The 20,858-nt window shown below is 46.8% G+C and overlaps 7 protein-coding genes across 7 annotated transcripts; 4 read left to right on the top strand and 3 right to left on the bottom strand.

Moving 5' to 3' along the window:
• Window positions 1–3,215: 3,215 nt before the first annotated feature.
• Window positions 3,216–6,615, top strand: LOC126313352 (protein TAPT1 homolog). The gene is made up of 2 exons (XM_049992302.1): window positions 3,216–3,477; window positions 3,560–6,615. Exons 1-2 carry the CDS (start codon window positions 3,309–3,311, stop codon window positions 4,777–4,779), a joined length of 1,389 nt encoding a protein of 462 aa, XP_049848259.1. The 5' UTR covers window positions 3,216–3,308; the 3' UTR covers window positions 4,780–6,615.
• LOC126313351 (uncharacterized) lies at window positions 4,436–9,995 on the bottom strand. Its single transcript, XM_049992301.1, has 4 exons — window positions 9,847–9,995; window positions 9,635–9,742; window positions 9,451–9,555; window positions 4,436–9,349 (listed from the first exon to the last, which is right to left on the bottom strand). Exons 1-4 carry the CDS (start codon window positions 9,956–9,958, stop codon window positions 4,941–4,943), a joined length of 4,734 nt encoding a protein of 1,577 aa, XP_049848258.1. The 5' UTR covers window positions 9,959–9,995; the 3' UTR covers window positions 4,436–4,940.
• A 789-nt stretch (window positions 9,996–10,784) lies between these two features.
• LOC126313353 (50S ribosomal protein L15-like) lies at window positions 10,785–12,124 on the bottom strand. Its single transcript, XM_049992303.1, has 3 exons — window positions 11,837–12,124; window positions 11,393–11,719; window positions 10,785–11,292 (listed from the first exon to the last, which is right to left on the bottom strand). Exons 1-3 carry the CDS (start codon window positions 12,047–12,049, stop codon window positions 10,933–10,935), a joined length of 900 nt encoding a protein of 299 aa, XP_049848260.1. The 5' UTR covers window positions 12,050–12,124; the 3' UTR covers window positions 10,785–10,932.
• Window positions 12,125–12,206: 82 nt separating this feature from the next.
• LOC126313350 (WD repeat-containing protein 75-like) lies at window positions 12,207–15,490 on the top strand. The gene is made up of 2 exons (XM_049992300.1): window positions 12,207–12,323; window positions 12,544–15,490. The coding sequence occupies exons 1-2, from the start codon at window positions 12,244–12,246 to the stop codon at window positions 15,470–15,472; spliced, it is 3,009 nt and encodes a 1,002-aa protein (XP_049848257.1). The 5' UTR covers window positions 12,207–12,243; the 3' UTR covers window positions 15,473–15,490.
• Window positions 15,491–15,561: 71 nt separating this feature from the next.
• Window positions 15,562–16,493, top strand: LOC126313349 (uncharacterized). The gene is made up of 2 exons (XM_049992299.1): window positions 15,562–15,591; window positions 15,763–16,493. The coding sequence occupies exon 2, from the start codon at window positions 15,796–15,798 to the stop codon at window positions 16,426–16,428; it is 633 nt and encodes a 210-aa protein (XP_049848256.1). The 5' UTR covers window positions 15,562–15,591; window positions 15,763–15,795; the 3' UTR covers window positions 16,429–16,493.
• A 14-nt stretch (window positions 16,494–16,507) lies between these two features.
• LOC126313348 (pre-mRNA-processing factor 19-like) lies at window positions 16,508–18,632 on the top strand. The gene is made up of 3 exons (XM_049992298.1): window positions 16,508–16,799; window positions 16,920–17,066; window positions 17,144–18,632. Exons 1-3 carry the CDS (start codon window positions 16,781–16,783, stop codon window positions 18,490–18,492), a joined length of 1,515 nt encoding a protein of 504 aa, XP_049848255.1. The 5' UTR covers window positions 16,508–16,780; the 3' UTR covers window positions 18,493–18,632.
• On the bottom strand, window positions 18,605–20,688 carry LOC126313345 (gamma-tubulin complex component 4-like). Its single transcript, XM_049992295.1, has 3 exons — window positions 20,644–20,688; window positions 20,453–20,550; window positions 18,605–20,391 (listed from the first exon to the last, which is right to left on the bottom strand). Exons 1-3 carry the CDS (start codon window positions 20,660–20,662, stop codon window positions 18,661–18,663), a joined length of 1,848 nt encoding a protein of 615 aa, XP_049848252.1. The 5' UTR covers window positions 20,663–20,688; the 3' UTR covers window positions 18,605–18,660.
• Between the last annotated feature and the right edge of the window lie 170 nt (window positions 20,689–20,858).

Raw genomic sequence — 20,858 nt, 5'->3', positions numbered from 1 at the left:
TCGAACTTGATCATCGACGGACGAACCTTCACCACGTGTCCCTCCAACCGCGTGTCCGTGCTCACCGTCCCCTTGATCCCCCCCAGTCGAAACTGGTACACCTGCGGCACGTGGTCCAACATCAGCGACTTCGCAATCAACCTCGCCACCTCCGGCGAAATCACGCCGCACCCATCCGAAAACACGTATCCGTTCCTCACCACGTCCTCCACGCGCAATATCCACTCCGGCCTAATCTTCAGCGTGCTGTAGGTCGAGCTCAGCGCCTGTCCCAGCCTCGAGCTGTACATCGCCAAATTGTAGATCCCGCTGAAATCTCCCAATTTCGACCGAATGTACTCCACCGTGTACTTCCTCTGCTCCTCCGACGGGCTGATCAGCCGCCCCAAGAACCACGCCTTCTGCGTCCGCAGCTGAGAACTGCTGTACAAAAAGAAATCGCAGCACTTTATCCCCAAAATCTGCAAAAACGGCTCCCGAATCCCGTTCTCCAAAATCTGCATCACGCGCTGCTTCGAAAGCGAAATCCCCACGTGCTTCAGCTGGTTGTCGCAGTGCTCGTCGCAAAAAGACACCCGGAACAAAATCGGCTGGATCTCCGGAAACTGGCGCTGCACGCGGTTCGAAATCTCCACAAACGGCCCCTCCGTGCGCACGTTCAGCGGCGACACCGCTATGTGTCCCACCGGCACCGTCGAATCCCTAAACCTAACCGAACAACTGTTGTCCAAACCCTTCAACTTCTCCGCATACTCGCGCACCACCCGACCCAAAACCTCCTCGAACTCGAAAATCCTCTTCTTCAAGTTCTCCAAGTGCTGCAGCGCCTGCATCGACACGCGCTTCTCCTGTCCCAACAACTGCTCCACCACCCCCTCCGTAATCTGCGACAGCAAAATCACGTTGTTCGTCACCAAGCAGCACAACTTCCACCGAATCCAATAGTCCAACTCCTCCAAATTGTTCGGCAACGCCACCTTCGCCTCGTCCTCCCTGCGCGCCTCCCTCCTCAACGCCGCCCGAGACCCCGGGTCGTAGTCGCAAAACCCCAAGTACACGAGGTTCTTCAATATATACATGGTGTCGTTCACCGCCTCCCTCTCGAACGAAGACAGGTCGAACTCGCACACTATCAAATTGCACCTCGCCAAACGACCGCACGTAAAGTCCGACTCTCGCGTCCACCGCAACCGATTCGCCTGAATCCCGTAAAGAATCGGCGTGTATGACACCGATATCACCAAACGCGCGTACGCTGGGTACCCGTCGCCGCCCCCCTCTCCGCCAAACTCCAACTCGAGCCTCATCGGCTTCTTCAACATCGACAAAATGTGCCAAAACTTGTAAGTCACCCGGTGGCGCCAAAACTCTATGTCGAACTGCGGGTTCCCCACGTTGTACAGCAAGTGCACCTTGCAAGACGTCGACCAATTCACCTCCATGCAGTCCCTGCTCCTCAGTATCCCCATCGAAATCTTCGAAACGGGCACCTTCAAAATCAGCATGTCCGCCGAACCAACCGCCCCCCCCCTGTCCATCTCCTCCCCCAACTGGATCCCCGCAATGTCCGCCTCTCCCATCTCGCCCACCCCCCCCATCGCCATCCCCGACGACTCACCCACCTCCCCCGACGCCGCCGACATCGACTCCTTCTCCATCTCGCTTATCGCCTCCGACGTCGAGACCTCCTCTATCTGCACGCCTTCCGCACCCATCCCAGACTCCCCCAGCGGGTTCGTCACCATCTGCTCCAAGCACACCTCGCTACGAGCCTCCTTCTCCAAAACCGCCCTATTCAACTCCTCGCACCCCTGCAGCACCCTCCGAAAATTCTCCACCGCCTGCACCGTCTTCCGCCTCAACGACGACACGATGCAGTACTTCTGCGTTATCGGGTACGGCTTGTGAATCGAATCCCAACTCTCCATAATGTAACTCGAATTCCAACCCATCACCCTCATTACCCTCTTGACCTGCACCTGGTGAAACAGGTCCTGCAGCGTCCGGCTCGCCTTCTCCTCCTCGCATATGTACGGATCTAAAATGTCGTTCATCCGGTTAATCGCGTCGCTCATGTACAAAATCGCGTAGTAAAACGCGTCCTTCCTCTTCCGGCACTCCCACCGACTGTTCGACGTCAACTTGCGAATGTTCATCTCGTCCATATAAACTAACTCTATATACACGAAAAACGGGGGCACCACGCTCGACGACCTGTACCAATGCTTCGCCCTGCTAAAGTGCTCCTTGTACCTCTCCGCGTACCTCACCGCCAACTCCTTCCCAAACTTCGACAAAATCCCCGCTATCCCGTTCTCGTGAATGCACTGCTCCACCTCGATCGATGTGCTCGGCGCAGCGCTCTCCGTCGGCGCCTTCTGCTTCTTCTGCGATTTATAGGTTTTCATTAGTAAAATTTCCAGCGGCTGAGACTGACCCGGCCAGTACACCTTGTGCAACGCCGGATACTCCCTCTCCAACCTAGACGCCTCTTCGGGCGAGCGCGCGCACGCCTTCAACCTCCCAGAACACGTCCCGTCCGCCTTTCTAAATATCGTCACCCACATCACGTAAATCCCATTCCACCTCAAAAAATCCTGAATCTCGCCCTCATTGCAACTGCTGTCCGTGCAAAAGTACTTTATCGTCACAATCGAGTTCTCCACCCTCCCCTTCGTGTACACCTCCTCCGAAAACCTAGGACGCAGGCGACTCCCATCTCTACTCAGCAACACGTCTCTGCTGCATCTAAGCGCCCCCCGCACGTCCGCCTCACTCGCGTTGCACTCCTTGATCTTGTTGAATTCCAAAATCTTTTGAACGGGAAAAACTACCTCACAACCCTATCAGACAACCTACTCCCCAAATCGACCAGCCAAAAAAAAAAAATCAAAACGCACGTACACCCTTCTGCGTCTAATCCAGAATTTAAAATATTGTCGAGGGGAAAGCGACTCCAGGAAAAGTAAAACTCGATCTGCTTCCTCACCTTCCATAGCCGGCCCCTTTCGTGAGCATCCTTGTTCAGCCAGATCATGGACAATATGTAGTCAATTTTGTCTAAGACGAACGACTGGAGCACATGTAACGCATATCTTGATACCACAAGAAACCTGTGCATGACACATTTAATGAAAGTAAACTAGTTCTCGTAGAATAAAGTAGAAATGCTTTTTGAACTATGTTGAACAAACCCTTGCTTATGTACACATCTTTTTCTAAAAAAAAAATTTCAACCATTCTGCACTCTCTACAACGTCTATCCAACTCAGCATCGTCTAGCGCCTTACTGCGAAACGCGGCAGCCTATGATTACTACCATGTCTGATAGCCCCTCCTCTGTTGCCAAAAAAAACAAATCGCAAAAACCTCCCTTCAACCCGCCACCCGATGCACCGCTCAGCCCGTTCTCAACCTACGAACAACCCACCCTAGTCAATCGCCCATCCCACTCGACACCAACCCGCGTCAACGCCTGTACGCACACCTCGCTAAAAAAATTACCTAACATACATACACCACACACATACACTCGACCCCTTCTAATACCACTCAAAAGCCCCCTTTACACTCTCTTCCTACCTCCTGGAGGAAATCCTCGGCTGCGCCAACTCCGACACACACTCCACACCTCTATACCAAAACAAAGTCGCCGATTTCCTCAAAGCACCCCTGGAGCTCGAATCGCTCCTCTTTTACGGGTTCTGTATCTGCCTCGACTCCTTTGTCTTCGTCCTCGCATGCCTCCCCATCAGACTCATAATCTTGTCCGTACAATTCGTCTGTAAGCGCGGATGCCCACCGAAACGCTTTTCTCTCTCCGACAAGCAACTCTACGACCTCCTACGCGCCTTCATCATCCTCGTCTGCACCGCCGGTCTCTGCACCCTAGACTATTCCCACCTCTATCATTTCATACGCAGTCAAAACGCATTCAAGCTATACGTAATCTACAACCTCCTGGAAGTGTTAGAGAGACTCTGCTGCAGCTTCGGACGAGACTTCGATGAACTCTACCCCCTTTGTTGTAAACTAAAAAGAACCTCTAACCCAAACTTCTTTCTAAGACAATTCAAAAGACTCTCCTTCTTCCCCAACTACTTGGTGATCGTCTGCTACACCTTCGTTCACTCACTCCTCCTCTATATAAAAGTCATCTCCCTCAACGTAACCGTCAATGCCTACAATCACTCCCTCCTAACACTCATGGTAAGTAACAACTTCGTCGAACTCAAAGGTAACGTTTTCAAAAACTTCAAAATAGAAAACATCTTTCAAATCACCTGCGCAGACATCGTCGAAAGGTTTCAAAATATCGTCTTCCTGGGAATCGTCTGTCTCAACAACCTCCAAGACATCTCGTGGGAACTCACCCCTGATCTCTTGAGTTCGATGCTCCAAACCGTCTTCCTGGTCACGATATCCGAAGTCATTGTAGACTCAATAAAACATGCGTTTATTCTAAAATTCAATCAAACGACCAGCTTAATCTACAAACAATTCGGAAAAAAAATCGCCAATGAATTGCTGGACATCGAGCGTGTATATCCAGACTCTTCGACCAGAGCTGTCAAGGTCATCGGCTTCCTACCTTATCCGCTAACTTGCGTCGTCTTCAGAATATTCATAGGTACTCTAACCTCCTCCGTCTACTCAACCGTCACAATCGTCTCAATCACCTGGGCTGTCTCCATGCTCTTCAAATTGCTCTTCTCGCTCATTGTCACCAAGCTGGGCGCGTCGAAGCTCAAACAGTCGCTCGAAAAGGAACCAAAATAGCTGTACAACACCAACCGAAAAAACGATCGCCCTCTATATAAACAACAGTCTTCCCCCTTTGTGAAAAAGGCCCCTCAATCTTACTCAATAGACCGACACAACCCGCAAAAGCTCACAGGTGGCCCTTTGTGCGAAAAAGAAACGTATTCGCCTTCATTCCGCTAATAAATCAGCATCTTGACTGTGCTGGCGTATGGAAGCGACGGAGAGCCGTAAGCATTCGCAAACGCACTTCTCCTAATCAAATACTGGGACACGTAGCTATCTTGTTTATCCCGCACAACCATGTTCGCCATAATCGCCGTACATCTCGCAAGCAACGGCAAAATAGACTTGGTAACCACCATTCCGTGAATAAGAGGACCAAAGGAACCCACGTTCCTTTTCTTAGCGACCCCCAATCGAAAAAGACCGTTTTTTAACGGAAAAATGATAATGTGTGCATCGTTGAAACTTGACGTAATCGTTTGGGTATTGTAATCTCTTACGTGCTCGCTCCATACGATGTGAACAATATCATTGCCAACGTGACGCTTCTTCAAAATTTGCTGTGGGTCTTTTTGAACCGTCGGCATGCGCACCACCTCATGAAAGACGAGCTCATTCAACATGGACCTCCAATAGAGCATCGTCGTTCCAACTGATTTCGATCGGTCCAAACCACCTGTATATCCACGATGCGTTTCTAAATCAACCACAACCGCCAACCTTCGAGAAAACTCCTTGTACTCCGCTGAAATCCACGACGTGTAATCATTCTTCAGTATTTCATTCTGATCTTGCTGCTTCTTGACGTAAATCAAGCCAACTTTGACCAAGTCCTGACCGTGCGTCTCATTGTCTATCTGCTTGACAATACGCTTGAAACGAGTGTTCAAACTATCGTGGAATTGGAAACCAGTAGTCCAAGACATATTCAACATCATCCAAATCTGTCTGGATGCGTAAAAAGTACTCAACGTCGAAGTTGGGCTAAACGGTCGATACGCATAACTCTGTGAACCCGCATTCCGCAACCTGGCCTCCTTTCTCAAATCAAAAAGCTTCCTTTCCAACCTAATAGCCTCTGCCATCTCTAGAAACTGCTTCTGATGACTGGCGGTCAACTTCCGAGTCTCGGCGTCTGCTTGGTGTTTGGACACCATCTTTCGATGCATCTTAATAAGAGACTCGATGTCCATATCCGTGAGCGGCTGAAGCTTATTGCTGCCAGTCGCGGGAGACGACTGCTCTTTCGAATGATCATGGCCATGCCCTGAATTATACATAACCGAAAGTGAATAACGCTCTTTCAGCGTTTCCCAGGTCGACCCCTCATCATCACTTAAATCTATGACTTCTTCGACCTTGTGAACAACTAAACCTCCGAACTGCAAATATACTGGAAACATGTCCCACGTGTATCTACCAGAATAGTCGCGAATAAACAGCCGACAAAAGCGCTGTTTCGACGTTTCCCAAAGCCCCGATGCTCTAAATTTACCAAAAAATGCACACAGAAGAGACCAAACAATTTGATTGCTCGGCATCGCATTTTCTCCAATCCTTTTCAATTCCTTCGATAACTCGGGACAACCAGCAGATGATATATCTTTGGCTCGATTCACCAACTTGGATATTCTCTCTCTGACCGACGCCTCCCTCCATTTTGATATTGTTTTTAACTCTTTCAATTCAAAGTGCAAGTTCAACAAGTCTATCATATTGTTTTCTTCCATGTAAGCTGCAAAAAAATGCAAACCATGTCCGGACGAAATGACAAATTTCAGTGCAGACGCAAGATCCGGATCTTGTTCTTCGGTTTTGTGACAATAACGATCGCAAACTCCAAACAAATTTTGGTTGAAAAACATCCAAACGTAATTTCCTGTCGAATCCTGAGAACTATGCACAGTACTGCTGCATTCGGAACTTGAGCTACTAGTTATGTCCGCACTGCGGCTGATTATTAGTGACTGAGATTTTTTCGACCTCGAAGTTTCATCCAGGTATCGATTGAAAACCGAAAAATTGTTCGGATATTCCACGAGTTGAGACTCAGAAATATCATAATATTTATCAATCGGCCAGTTATTACTAAAATTCGTCACATAGAGAGCTAACCTCTCAACCATTACTTTAAGCTTCGGCTTTTCCGCCTTATTATCAGCACTAGTTGCTGACTCCGTTGAGTTCGTCTCGCTTCGCCTTTTGGTCTCATTCCCAGACGCCACCGAAGAAACCAGATTTGTGCTCTTCATGATTTTCTCAATAACTGAAAACAACGGTCGGATGCATCGCTCGCTCGTCAAGACAGAGGGTATGCTCACCCATTCCAGTAACGTGTCAACATGACCCACGCAAATACTCTCAAACTCTGGATTTTCGCAGTGCTTTCTCAGGTTTTCTATCAATTTCAGACAAATATCTGTCAACAAATCAGGGTCTATCGTATTTATCGTCACGTAGACCTGGCTCAAACTCGCAATCGTATTCAAGGCATCAAGATAGGTATTGCGGTTCAAAGCACTGCAAACAATAAAGTCAACCAACGTTTTTATCTTTGAGAGAGAGCGCCAGGTACTCAATTCGGCCCAAAGCATTGTACTCATAATGGATACTATCCAGGATAGCTGGTGCTGCTGGAGCTGATAGTTGGCAATATGTGAAAGAAATCGAATCAAAATATCTTCAATCGACTCAAATGACGAGTCTTGAAAATTGACCTTGAAGTAGAAGTCATTCTTCTGTAACTGTAAGAAAACAGGTGAGTTTTGATCCAAAGGAATGCGCATGGATTTAAAGATGCTCGGTAAGCACGAGATAGAGCCAAGGATCAGGATGGAGGCGTTTATTAAGTCTTCTGAAGCTGCTTGCACGTTGCTAAAAACCGAAATGATTGCGGATAGATGACTCGGTATGAGAATACTGGCACCCGGTAATCCAAGAGAAAATACATTGTTCGTGTACTTAATAATTGTTTGGGTTAGGTGAGTATCCATAAATTGCATAGAACGATAGATTGCATCATAAAAATGAATGAGCAGTTCCTGTGGCAATTCAGTACTGCTATGACGGAGAATAGTACGACACAAACCATAGATAGCCAAAGATTTTCCTTCTCTAAATTCGATTGGCTTTTCCACAGATTCGTAGAACCATCGACCAAAGACTGAAATTATAGATATTTTATGTGGCTGCTCCTCTACCACTGGTTGAGTATCCTCCCCCTCTTTCCAATCTGAATGTTCCTCCATCACCAAGAAGAATTGGGCAATACTTACAATAGCATGCATCACGTTGTTATATATTTCTGGATCCGTGATTTGGCTCACCCCGCAAAAAATATTCAAAACGTTCACCCAAATATTGTAGGCGGTGGACCAATCCAACTTCCTTTTTGAATCGAGCGGTGTTGTTCTTTCGTTCGGGATAGGCGACTGAATCTCTGGAAAGACTGATGTCTGGTTGTTCGGCAGTCGAGATGCCTTATCCTCTATCCTCATGTGCTTCTTAAACGTAAACGTATAATCGACCAATATAGAGGCAAGCTGAATAGCCTTTTTCTTGCATTGAATAATAGAGCTGGGCAAATAGAAAAAACTACGAATGCATTGCTGTAGTTGTTGCCAAGTTATCCTGGCAGGTAGGTCGACATCTATCCATATCATAAGTAGCGCATCCACCAAAATAGGACACAAATAGTGGCTCTCAGGCGCATTGGCCGGGCTGCACAATATATAGCTGGATAGGTCTAAAAGACCAACTAAAATACTGCCTCTAAGGTCTTCGCTAAATTCTGACCACTTCTTAGCTACAACTTCTTGATAAATTTTGATAACGTCTAGAATCAGTTCGCGATATTCTTTTTGAACCGAGTTAGACTTAAAAATAAGTGGGAACGTATTAAAATAAAACATTCGTTCTTGCTCTATCTCTTTTACAAAAACATTCGGTTCGCTGTTGAAGAGTATTTGGTAAAAGAGCCCAATACTGTCATGAATAAGATACCTGCTCTGATCTGTAATCGGAAGTAAACAAGACTGCCTGAAAGACTCCATCAACACCGGTTCAGCATTCTTCCACATAATATTCCTGTAATCTGGATTATCTAACCATTCCAAAAAATAACGAAATATTTCAAATTGTAATTCAGTTGGACATCGGACGATAAACCCAGAAGAATCGTCCTCCTGTAAAAGGCCTAGTTTTTTACACGGGAGCGGATATAGAAACAAGATCACACGCTCCATCAAGATCTTAAACCAAAATTCAAAAGAGTCTTTTTGGTTTTCTACAAAAGATAGAACTTTTTTTAGCATCTCCACGGATTCTTCTTTACTTGACGTTGGGTTTGAGCTATCGCGGGCAGATAAAGCGGTTTTCGGAATTAAAGGATGCATGGGAAGCTGTATATGAGTGCCGATATAGTCTGGAATAAACACGTGCAAGTTCAAAGCCTCGACTAATAACGTGAGAAAATCTTTCTCCGGATTCTCGAGTGCCTGATAGAACAAAAATAGATTTTCTAAGGCAGCAAGGCGGAGCGCTCTCTTGTTGATAATACCTAGAGACTTTTCCAGTATATTATCTGTATAAAGCACTTCAACATTCAGCAAATAAAGCTCATAACTGGGAACTGCGTAACCGCGGCCGTGACACCAGCTCAAATTCCTAAAAAAAAAAGCGTACATATGGTTCGAACTTGCCACCTTTGATTAACATTGGACTTCAGGTACGTCAAAATTTTCTTGAGCAATAGGTGCAGCTGGAATATAAGCTGGCTATTTGATTTGCCTTCCAAGGCATAAAATCAAGCATGATATCAGTGCCTTAAAAATGAATGGAATGAATACCTCCTGCTTATGAAGCATACCCTTATTGCATTGAATTTCATGGAGATTATAACATTCGTGTGCCAATGAAAATATCTCGAAGTCGTTGATTTCGAATGCGGCCTGAGCTTCGGCCTCGTTACATTTTTCTATTTGGTTAGCGCAACCTCAATTAGTGCTATACTACAAGGGCTAGAGAAACTTACAAAGACCGCATTTTCTCTGTTTCCACTAAATTTTCAAAACAATGTACCCAAATATTCAAAAAGGAATTTGAGTCTAGAGATAGCAGGTAGAGTTTTGTCGAAGCTTTTTTTTAGTTTTTTGTTTTTTCGTGCGGTTTTATCCTGAGGTAGAGTGTGCATACTAGGGAATTACTGGGTAGAGAATGATTTTGAGGACCTATATAAGAAGGTTCAAAAAAAAAATAAGACCACAAGATGGTAACGAAGTTTTGGACTCCAGTTGAAAAAAAAAAATGATCGAGAAACCATTTTCAAATTTTAAATCCACATTTGTTGGTGGATACTGCAATCTTATTTTTTCATGACCAGCATATTGTGTTTTTCAATAAAACGCTTTCTTAAAATCAGAGACGAATAAAAATCCCTTTATAATTCAGGGTCTTTGCCATTCCTACCTAGCACAGCAATATGCTGTGCACAATCTGATTGCATCCACTGGAAGAGATGCTCGTATACATACGCGGCAACTCTCTGCGATTGAAGAAATCAGTACTTGGTTAATTCAGAAAGCCCTTTAGTAATGTAATGAAATCATGCAGAGCAACAACACATCGCCTCAGAAGTAGTTGGCGTTCGAACGGAGGATTCCTACCTATTGACTGTGGTTGAGCCGTCTCAAATTGTTCTTAAGACTACTGATTTTTAAATTCGTCATGTTTGTTATTGAACGAAAAAGCTGCTTGATAATGAGGAGACACTAACAGGCGTTCTCATCGTTCAGGTGCAAGTGCAACACGGAAAGTTATAAAGACTGGTATTGCTGTAGCATTCAATCCAAGAGAGAGATAGGGCACCCGTTTTTGTTTAGATGAAGAGAATCCGTAAAAACTGTGAACAAAAAAGTTTGTACAAAAAACATAAATTTTTGTTGACATGTACCCGCAAACATGAGAGGCTCCAAACTTTTGCAAAAAGTGTCTATACGAGATATAGGCACACACTCGTGTATAGAAGATAATGTCAGGCAGAAGCATATTTTATTGATTGATACAGAACTAGAAGCAGGAGGTAATTGTAGTTTTTCATTTCCTGAAACCGTAAGGAATTCGATAACGTCAATTTCCATTCACGTGAAGGATCTACGCTGAAAAGCACTAGGCTTCTGGATTTACGTCTCCTTGAGTTTCATTATTATCATCAGCAGAAGCGGTGCTGCGGGATTTTTGGGTTTGCTGTGCTAAAAGTGCTTGCTCTTCTATCCATTGAGGAAACTGTGATGGTTGGACCATAGGGTGCAGCAACTTTTTGTTGATGTGTTCAGGTGGGGGGGGCAGATAAGGAAATCGCCTTTTAGTATTCGGATAGTATTTATGGGGTTTTAGTAGGGCGCGAAGGCCCGTCTTGTTATAATAAACCAAAGTGATTTTTCCACTCGTTCGCTTTATGGCGTTGATAGCAGAGCTAGAAGCTTGACTTACTTCAATGTCAACTGCTTGCTTCCACCAGTCGGCACCCTAGAACGAGGTTTGAAAGTTTTTCATGCTGTTAATGGAATTGCTTTGAAAAAAATTTGTCATTCATTCTCGAGACCTGAAACTTAAGGAAGAAACGTACATCTCCAACAAGTTTGATTCCCACTTGTAATTTTCGAAGTCTTCCAACACATTTCGAATCAATTAGGGTCTTCATTGTAATTTTCTGGTTGGGATCAATGCGGCCTGTATCAATCCAAAACTGCAAGCGAGCTAGAGATACAGGAGAATAGACACGCTTATGGGCTCGATTGGTGAATCCATGCTTGCGAAATCGTTTATAGAAAGGGACTTGACCGCCTTCGAAGCCCAGATTTACACTTCCGCCTTGACGCACTTTACGACCCTTGTGTCCTTTCGTGCACGTTTTTCCACGACCAGAGCCAATGCCGCGCCCGAGAATATGTCTCTAGAAGTGAAAAGGCATGCCTACCGGTTAGAGTCGGATTTGCCGTCCAGAGTGGTGCTCAATCAACTTCAGAAAATTTTTTGGTTAGAGAAGATCGTGGGACGCCAACACACGGACCTTCTTTCGAGCACCGGGATTGTCGGAGATCGTATTCAAAAGCGAGATGACCTTTCTGTTTCTTTCGACATTTTTTAGATACACATCATTCATAGAAATTCGAGGAGATACAGACTGATGAAAGCGCCGGAGCATTAAAAAAGACGGTCTTGTGTTTGATTTGGGTGCTATGATACACCGTTGCCATAAATGGCCAATGACTGACAAAGCCATTCGTTCATTAAGAGTAAGGGTGGACAAACTGGCGCTTTGATCTGTAGAGCGTATGTTGTCTGCCCTCTCAATGTTGCATCTAAAAAAAAGTACACATTTTTTTTTTAAGAGAGATACCGAAATGATAACGAAAAACGCTAAAGAAAATTTTTTGAACAGTCTAAGTGGGACTCGCATTCTGTCTCGCGTACGGAATGCCGTCAAGACTAGATGAGCTCCATGTGGGCGGCGGAAAAATAGCCTCATTGCCTATCGTTTTTACCAATGACTCCAAGTAAGTGCAAAGCGGCATACGAAGGGAGGAGAGGGAAAAACTCACAGCAAAGGTGCTATTCCTGTGCACGTTCAACACCATTGGACTTTATGATGGGAATCACGTACACTTTTATGATTTTTTTTGTGTGCACTTTCGGTGGCATCTGGCCTATGTCTTTCTCTGTCCTAACACCGGATACATTGGTCTGTGGCTCTTGTTCGTGCCGACTCGGGCATAGATATTTCTTTTGCGCGTGCGGGTCGACCGTGAAGATGTTCAGTACGACGACTGGAGAGCAGACTCGTGTTTTGAATGGACACGACGCCGTGGTCATTGGAATGGCGATCAACCCAGGAAACCCCCTTCAGCTCTACTCTTTTGGAAAGGATCAGAAGATTTGTCTATGGGACTACAACGATGCCATCATCTTATCGACTTTTTTCACTGGTCTGAGCGTTGAGCATTTTGCCTTCAACCCAAAGTTCAATGATGTCGTCTATCTCTCGAGCGTTGGACCTAGAGAAGGGAAGCCCAAGTCCGAAACATATTCCATCTACAGCTTTCACCTAGGAGACGGCGGACAGATGGAGCGGACGAAACAAGGAAAAAAATCTTTGGATTTGATTACACAGGTCAAGGCGAGAAAAAGAAGTAAATTTCTGGTAACACCGAACGGAGATTACCTGGTAATTCAGGCCAAATACCATTGGAAGTTGTTTGATCTGGAAACCAAACAGACGTTTAAGTATCCCCATAGGAACGCCATTTCGTGCTGTACAATTCACCCAAAACAACACTTTGTGGCAACTGGAGACGATCACGGGGAAATCACGTTTTGGTACGTTTTTAGTGAACACAGTAATACCGTTGTTTTGACAAACAAGAGCAAAACGGTTTCCGGCAGAAATGGCGGTAACTCTGCCCCTCTTTCCGTGCAAGCCGATCCCATTACGACCTCCATGCACTGGCATCCGCACCGCGTCTGCGCCATCGACTTTGATTCCAGCGGGACTTATCTTTATAGCGGTGGCTACGAAATGGTACTGGTTGTGTGGCAATTGGAGTCAGGACGACGTGATTTTTTGCCTCGTTTGGGCGCACCGATTCACTGTATCGCACACACTCCGGACGAATCGCTGCTTGCCCTGTGCTTCGGGGATAATACGATCAAGCTGATAAACTCTCGCAGCTTCTTCTTGCAAGTTAAAATCGAAGGAATAGGACTTTCCGCGCCTCTCGAACTTTTTCCGCTTCGCTCGTTCCGCCAAAGCTCGCACCCAGCCTCTCTTCTCAGACTGCTCTGGCGCCTCCAGAAAATTCCTACCGGACTTATTGTAGACCCCATCTATCATTCCCTCGTCTTCGCCGCCACAGACGGACAGATTCAATTCTACTCTGCCCAAGAAGATCGCAGCGTCGCGAAAATTCAAATAGGACACAAGACTCAGGTCAAATACTTCCAAGACTACCAGATCCTCAGCCCCTCCGTAACTCACATAGCGTTCTCTAAGTCCGGGTCGTGGATGGTCACCGCCAACGTCAGAGACTCCTACACTTCCTCGACGTCACTCAAGTTCTGGCATTGGAATCCACGCTCCTGTCGTTACGAGCTGCGCACGGCGTGTTCCCTCCGCGAGGGCGAGGGCGTCAATTCTTTGGCGTATCATCCGAGCGAAGAAGTCTGTGCCGTAGCGAGCAAAGACGGAAAATTCAAAGTCTGGAAAGTCAAAGTTGACGAAAGCAAAAAAAAAACTTTTTCTCCGTTTTCCAATCAGACGTCAAAAAAAAAAGCTGACCCCAACCCAAAGCACGAATGCTTCGTATGGTACGTGGCATCTATAGGCGTCTATAAAGGCATGGTCCCGACCCTGTTGACATTCTCGAGGGATGGGTCGCTTCTTGCCGTCGCCTACCAACACATCATTACTATTTGGGACTCGTCCCTCAACACTTGCATCAAAGTCCTTGCCTATCCACCCCCGTTTGAACACATCTCCTCTATGGAGTTCGTGCCCGCTACCTCATACTTGGTCGCGTGCTCTAAATGTACTCTGTACGTTTGGGACCTGCTGACGTGCAGGATTCATTGGGGGCATCGCATGTCCGCGGAAATGCTTGCTGTGGACCCCAAATCTACTCGGTTTGCTCTCTACGTACCTACACCTTATCACCACCTCCGAAAGGTTGTTTCTGAAGGCGATCGACTCGACCATGTTTCCGACGGATGCATCTTCATCTTCGACGTCTCTGACCCCGCTCCTATCGGCTACTGGGTGCTTCCCGGATTGGGTGTTCGCGGCATCGCCTTCCTGCCCCCTCACCCGTCCTCTCCGGCCGCGCAAACGCCAGACGAGACTGTGAGTTCTCTCGTGTACCTGAACGGAGACAACGAGCTTAAATTTCTTCTACAAAACTACCAGCGACGCGAATCCGACGCCAGCAAGACCTTGAAAACGCACGCCCTTAGCTCGTTGGAACAACAACAACAGTTTTTGGAAAAACTCAACTCGACTAAACTCGTCGAAGGACCGTCTGTGTTCAAACTTATGTATGGGGGCGAAGACAACAACCTCATTTCTTCGGCGATCGACGCAGAGGTGGACCACGTTCCCGCTCCTTGCAACCGTGCCATTGCGTCCATTCCAGCGGTCACATCCAAGGCAAAAACGCCAGAAATACCCCTCTTGGACGCTGCTCCCCAAAGAGCAGTTAAGCTCACCGAAAAGTTACTGCAAGGCTTGGAGAGCGTAGAAAGCAATGCGCTACCACCACCTACTACGTTCTACCCTGAATTCATTGACGCGCTCATTCTCAGATCAGACCAAACTCCGGCCAAACGCGAGCAAGCGAAGACAAGCCCTCAACTATCAAACGAAGACGAACCCGTCAACATACCTCACATTCACCACCCATCCTCCGACTTCCTCGAAAAAGAGCTCCGTCAACTATCTCTGAACCACACCTATCCATTCCTCCAAAACTTCTTCGCCCATCGCTTTGGCAAGTCGGCAGAACGCGTCCACATGGATGCGACATCCCCTCAGCGCCCAGTGCAAGAAGAAACGCAAAACACAGGATGTGCCTCGCCCGCCGGACAGTACACTCTGGCCGACGTGTCCAAGGCGTTCAGCGGCGCAAATCGGTCGAAAAAAATAAAAAAAACCTGACTTTCTCCGCTCGACGAACACAATTTTTATTTTTTTTTTTTGTGAACCGCAGCTCCTGAAAAAAAAAAAAGTCTTTTCTTTTTGCCATCGCTGTCTATTCTTACCCTCCGGGAGGTTCTGTATGTATCGCGCTTGAGGCCGTGCGAGAAAGCGGCACCCCTCGAACGCCTTTGTAGAACACTTGCGCGCAACCCTCTGTCTCTGCGCACCTTTAGACCGAGTAACCTATTTTTTTCTTGGCAAAAACTAATCGATCTTTATTTAAAAAAAATCGGCCGGCGTTCGACCAGTGGTATCTTGGCCGCGAAAGCAAGGGATTCGTCATGGGTATTACACGCGACACGCTGCATAAGCGCAGAGAAACCGGTGGGAAGCGAAAAATCACTCGCAAAAAGAGAAAACATGAATTGGGTCGTCAGCCCGCGAACACCCATATCGGGCCCTATTCTGTCACCCACTTACGTGTTCGAGGAGGAAACTATAAACACCGCGCGCTCCGTTTAGACCATGGGAACTTTGCATGGGCATCGGAACAATGCACGCGCAAATCTCGTCTGATTATGGTTGTGTACAATTCCACTTCAAACGAATTGGTTCGTACCAACACACTTGTCAAGGGCGCCATCATTCAAATCGATGCCGCACCATTTAAAGAATGGTATGAAAAGCGCTACTCCACCTCCATCCAGAAAGTCAAGTCGAATATTCGATTTAAAGAAATTTCGAAACAAGCCTCAGAAACCGTCAAACCTGATGCAACACCTGCGTCTTCGACCCTTGACAAACACCAGCTAGATCCGGCCATATCTGCACAGCTGAGCTCCGGACGCATCATGGCGAGAATCACGTCCAGACCAGGACAAATCGGACGTGTCGACGGGTACATACTAGAGGGCGAAGAACTTGCCTTCTACACTCGCAAACTAGCCGAACGTAAGAAGCTCACGAAACACTAACGTCGCCCCACGGGACACCTTCTGCAACCGCGCCTAAAAAAATAAAAATAAAAATATTTTGTACAAGAAAACAGACCTCAAATTCGTAAACGCGTTTGCACATAGAGGAGCGGTTGCTTTTTGTCATTCGCCCTCTCTTTTTTTTTTGTCCTGGAAAAAGCTCCCTGTTTTCAAATACAACAGAGGCCTAAACAATAAACGCCCTTGTCTAAACGTCGAAAAAAAAAAACACCAAAAAAATACCTCCACACATTTAGACAATCGACTCTCGCTTCTTATTTCAGGTCTGACTTGATTAAAAAAAATAGCCGTAATCAGAGCCGGCACCTTCTGATTGACCCACAAAACCTTTATGCCTCTAATTTGCTCTCGTACGTGTGTCGAAATATTGCGCTTGCGCCCACCTGGCCTAGGCGTCTTTCTGCGAACTTTCCGCAAAAAAAAAACGAGATACCTCCTAACCTGCGAACTCTCCTCTTTCCCCGCACCAGTGTCTTCTGAGCCTTGCAGGGAACCGGTCACCACGAAAAATGGACATATTTTCGAGCGCAGACTCATCGAAAAATACATCCAGAATTCGGGAACGGATCCCATCACCAATCAGCCACTCACCACAGAAGATCTCATCGTACTCAAAGGTACGTCTCCGATTAACATAATATGTGTCGAAACAAAAAAAAAAATTTTTAACACCTCAACTGTCGCGCGGCTCCAGTCGATCCCAGTCCGGACACTCTGAAGCCCAGGGAGCCTGGAGCCCAAGGAATACCTGGAATCATACAGTCTCTTCAAAGCGAGTGGGACGCGCTCATGCTCGAAATGTTCAACCTTCGTCAGGAACACATGCGCGTCCGGAAGCAGCTCGCTCATTATCTCTACCAACACGACGCGGCTTGTCGCGTTATCGCGCGAATATCTAGTGAGAGGGACCAGTACATGCAGGAACTCAGCAAATTCAAGGCGCAGGTCCGCATCACTAACGTTCACAACAGCCCCTCCTCGTCAAAAATGGATGCAGACAAAGACAAGGATGCAGAAGGCGATGCACCTGAGGGACTCTCAGAAGAGTTACAAGACCTCATTGCTAAGAAGAAGAATGAGTTGTGCGATATTCGAATGACCTACAAAATCAGCCCTTCCACAATTACTTCGAAGACTCTTTCTTCTTCCATGAAGCTCGTAGAGTCACATCTGCTACACATTCAGAATGCACCCGGTATCACGTGCGTGGATATTCATCCAAACCAGGTTTTGTTTGCAACGGGCGGCGTCGATACATCCGTCGTTCTTTTTGATCGCTCTCAAGCAAAAAAAATAGCCATCCTTTCCGGTCATACCAAATCTGTCACGGCCGTGAAATTTCACCCCACGGACGCAAGAATCATATCCGCAGATGATGCTGGTGACATCCTCGTATGGGCGGAAGAAAACGCCTCCTGGACTCTCGTGTGCACCATTCACGCTCACTCATCCAGCGTCGCATCTCTAGACATCCACCCGATCGGAACACTGATACTCGCGTCTTCCGCGGACCGCACGTTCTCTCTGTGCGATATCCAACACGGAAAGGTGCTCGCCCGACACCTCCACCCAAAATTACAAACCCCTATCGCCGTCGCCAAATTCCATCCAGACGGAGAAATTATGGCCACCGCGGGAGAAGACAACCACATTCATATATGGAAAGTCTGTACTCAAGAATATCTCACCTCCTTTGAAGGACATACCGCTAAAATCACCGGTCTGTCTTTCAGCGAAAACGGGCGCACCCTCGCCAGTTCAGGCGCAGATCACACCATCAAATTGTGGGATCTCTCCAGTGTGTGCCTATACAAAACACTGGAGCTAGACGCCGCTGCCATAGGTCTCTCCTTCGATCATAGCGGACGGTTCCTCGCAGCTCTGTACACCAACGAAATACGCGTGTTCGCGGGCGGGCAATTGGAACTCGTAAAATCGTTCAGCGAAGACGTCAAAGACGCAACCGGGTTCACGTGGGGACAGGATGCAAAAACGCTCGCCTTAACCTCACTCGACGGATCACTCAAAATATGGTCCGTATAGCACGAATTCAAGCACCCCTCCATAGAATGTACTAAACGAACCAGTCGTTCGCAAATCCCTTCATCTATATCTAATCTACAGAAAAAAAAAGTTTCCGCGAACGGTCGCGTCCTTTGGGGTTTTTTTTTTTTTTGCCTCTCCCAACGAGCCGCAGAAATCGCGTGCTCTCTACTCTCCCTGTCCGAAGGGCGCCTCGGACTCAAAGAACAGGTTGTACTCGAACATCGACGTCAGCCTGCTGAAGTGAGGCGCCTGGATCTTCATTTTGGAAAAGAACCGAAGCAATAACGACGCTTCGCGACGCCAACTTTTGGTGATTCTCGTAAATTCGATCTCTTGGTCTTCGCTCATGAGGAGCACTTTTGCAGCCTCATTGAGATCCTTTGCCGCCAGAGACTCGAGAAAGTTGCAGTAGGCCTCAATTGTATCAAAGGTCATGCCAAACACCTTCAGTAATGCCGGTACGTCCAAAAAGCATTGGAAAATCGTCTGAGATATAAACGATTCTTGCGCTTTAACCAAGTCGTCGTAGTTAGAACTCCTGTTGATCTCTTGGTTCAGCGCGGTGATTCCCGTCGAAAATACGTCTATGTGGACGTATTGGGCGAGCGTGCCAACAACAAAGTCCATCTGATGCCGCAAGCAGCTGAATTTACGAATCCACAAATTGATCTGATGACGCGCCCTTTCGAGCATTTTGATCTTCTTCCACTGTCGCTGAAGCGTCGTTTGAATCCTTCTCAGTGTAAATGCAAAATTGAAAATCAAATTGTACCTGTTCAAAACGGACGAGGAAATCAGCAAGTTGACGGGCCAGGGGACGTCGTATTCCAGATACAAACGGTCCATCCGGCAATGCGGGTTGTCAAGTTTGGACCTCGGAGATTTCGAATCACCTTCTAGCGAACATTCGCATTTCAGTCGGAGAAGTTTCAACAGCTTCGCCTTTTCCGGGCCTTCGTTCTCTCGGTTAGAGGCAATTGCCATCTGAAACGCGGCGTCGACATCGTGTCGGAAATTGGACGGGTTTTGAGAAAAAAAGGTTCCATAAAAAAATCCATCTTGAAGCAAAAAATACTGATAAACGATGTCGAAATACGTCTCAATGCGATTTTTTTTCGTGATGAGGTCGTACAGCGCATTCTCGGCCCATTCGTGCATAGCGTTCACCGTCACTTCTAAAGCGTTTCGCACGGATAAGTCGAAGGACTCGACAAGAGGAGAGTGGTCGCGATTCGTTGAGCCGAACATTTCGCAAACTGAATTTTGAAGCTCCGTAATTTTTCCTTCGATAGCTACGCCAGCCATGGACAATATCATAACAGATACGCCTACGAATAGCAATTTGGACGCAATACTGAGCGAAATGAGCGTGGAGGGCAATTGATCCTCCGAAACGCAATACTCATTCCATATCAAGTCAGAGAGGGCCGTCGTGTCACCGCCGCTCTTATGTCTTCTGATCCAAAAGTCGTCTGGATAAGTAGGAAGGTGAGCATAGCAAATCCAGCCAACCACGAGCCGCTTTTGTAAATCGAGCCATTTTTCGAACAATGACGCGCACGCAATGAAATGTCTTGAAAAAGTGTCAAATCCAGTGCGATCGAAAAAAGTGGTGTATTGAATGTGAGTGATCAGGCCTGGCACATCATTTTGGTCTACGAGAAACTGATTGACGAGATCTACGAAAGAGTCGAGTTCCCATAAAGTTGAATAAATATTATTGACATGTTTGTCGTCCAAATTTTCAGCCAAAGCAATTTGTTGGAGCAGAGTCTGTTCGACAGAGTCTGACAGCGCGCGATAGGTGGCAGAGGGGTGGTCCAGTTTTTCTCTTCTCGCCCAGGCCAAGATGGACGCATATTTTTGACAGAGCTCGACGGCCACGTTCACGATTTCCTGATAGTAGGAGAGCGAATTAGCAAACTGAGCAAAAAAAAAATCATAAATTTGCACTTACTCGTTCGGCTCGAGACAGATGAACCATAAGCTGACCTGTGATGTTTTTGAGCAAGTCTGGACCATCCGATTCGGACGGCCCGTATCCCAATGCGAGCACTGGATTCAATTTTAGAGAGGAGGGCGTTTAGGTTTTGGTATTTAGGCGAATCAGTGCCCGGTTTTGATCGACTCACGACGACCCAAACGCACCAATCAGCTCGCGTTCCATTTCGCGTCTACATCAAAAAAAAAAAAGAGCTGGCCCGTTGCCGAGTAGGGTCGCAATGCGACAAAGTCGCAGAAAACAATATTTTTTTTTTATTCCCCAAATACGCCAAAGATGCGGTTTCTACAAGTTTGACGTAGAGCGAACAGGAGTATCCCAGGCAGAGCGCTGCGGCGTCGTAGAATGAGTTTCTCGCGAC

The sequence above is a fragment of the Schistocerca gregaria genome, unplaced genomic scaffold (assembly GCF_023897955.1).
Source record: "Schistocerca gregaria isolate iqSchGreg1 unplaced genomic scaffold, iqSchGreg1.2 ptg000473l, whole genome shotgun sequence".
Taxonomy (NCBI): Eukaryota; Metazoa; Arthropoda; class Insecta; order Orthoptera; family Acrididae; genus Schistocerca; species Schistocerca gregaria.
The sequence above is the reverse complement of the archived record's forward strand: the minus strand, read 5'-3'. Positions and strand labels throughout refer to the sequence as shown.

Excerpts from the sequence above, each read along its gene's own strand:
- LOC126313352 (XM_049992302.1), top strand. The coding sequence starts at position 3,309 with ATGATTACTACCATGTCTGATAGCCCCTCCTCTGTTGCCAAAAAAAAC. Across the intron at positions 3,478-3,559 it reads ACCAACCCGCGTCAACGCCT|CCCCCTTTACACTCTCTTCC; the intron begins GTACGCACACCT and ends ACCACTCAAAAG.
- LOC126313351 (XM_049992301.1), bottom strand. The coding sequence starts at position 9,958 with ATGCACACTCTACCTCAGGATAAAACCGCACGAAAAAACAAAAAACTA. Across the intron at positions 9,743-9,846 it reads ATTCCTTTTTGAATATTTGG|AAAAATGTAACGAGGCCGAA; the intron begins GTACATTGTTTT and ends CTAACCAAATAG. Across the intron at positions 9,350-9,450 it reads GTGGCAAGTTCGAACCATAT|ATAATATACTGGAAAAGTCT; the intron begins GTACGCTTTTTT and ends TGCTTTATACAG.
- LOC126313353 (XM_049992303.1), bottom strand. The coding sequence starts at position 12,049 with ATGGCTTTGTCAGTCATTGGCCATTTATGGCAACGGTGTATCATAGCA. Across the intron at positions 11,720-11,836 it reads ATCCCGGTGCTCGAAAGAAG|AGACATATTCTCGGGCGCGG; the intron begins GTCCGTGTGTTG and ends TTTCACTTCTAG. Across the intron at positions 11,293-11,392 it reads GAATCAAACTTGTTGGAGAT|GGTGCCGACTGGTGGAAGCA; the intron begins GTACGTTTCTTC and ends ACCTCGTTCTAG.
- LOC126313350 (XM_049992300.1), top strand. The coding sequence starts at position 12,244 with ATGCCGTCAAGACTAGATGAGCTCCATGTGGGCGGCGGAAAAATAGCC. Across the intron at positions 12,324-12,543 it reads GTTTTTACCAATGACTCCAA|ATATTTCTTTTGCGCGTGCG; the intron begins GTAAGTGCAAAG and ends ACTCGGGCATAG.
- LOC126313349 (XM_049992299.1), top strand. The coding sequence starts at position 15,796 with ATGGGTATTACACGCGACACGCTGCATAAGCGCAGAGAAACCGGTGGG.
- LOC126313348 (XM_049992298.1), top strand. Across the intron at positions 17,067-17,143 it reads AGATCTCATCGTACTCAAAG|TCGATCCCAGTCCGGACACT; the intron begins GTACGTCTCCGA and ends GCGCGGCTCCAG.
- LOC126313345 (XM_049992295.1), bottom strand. Across the intron at positions 20,392-20,452 it reads ATCTGTCTCGAGCCGAACGA|GAAATCGTGAACGTGGCCGT; the intron begins GTAAGTGCAAAT and ends TCCTACTATCAG.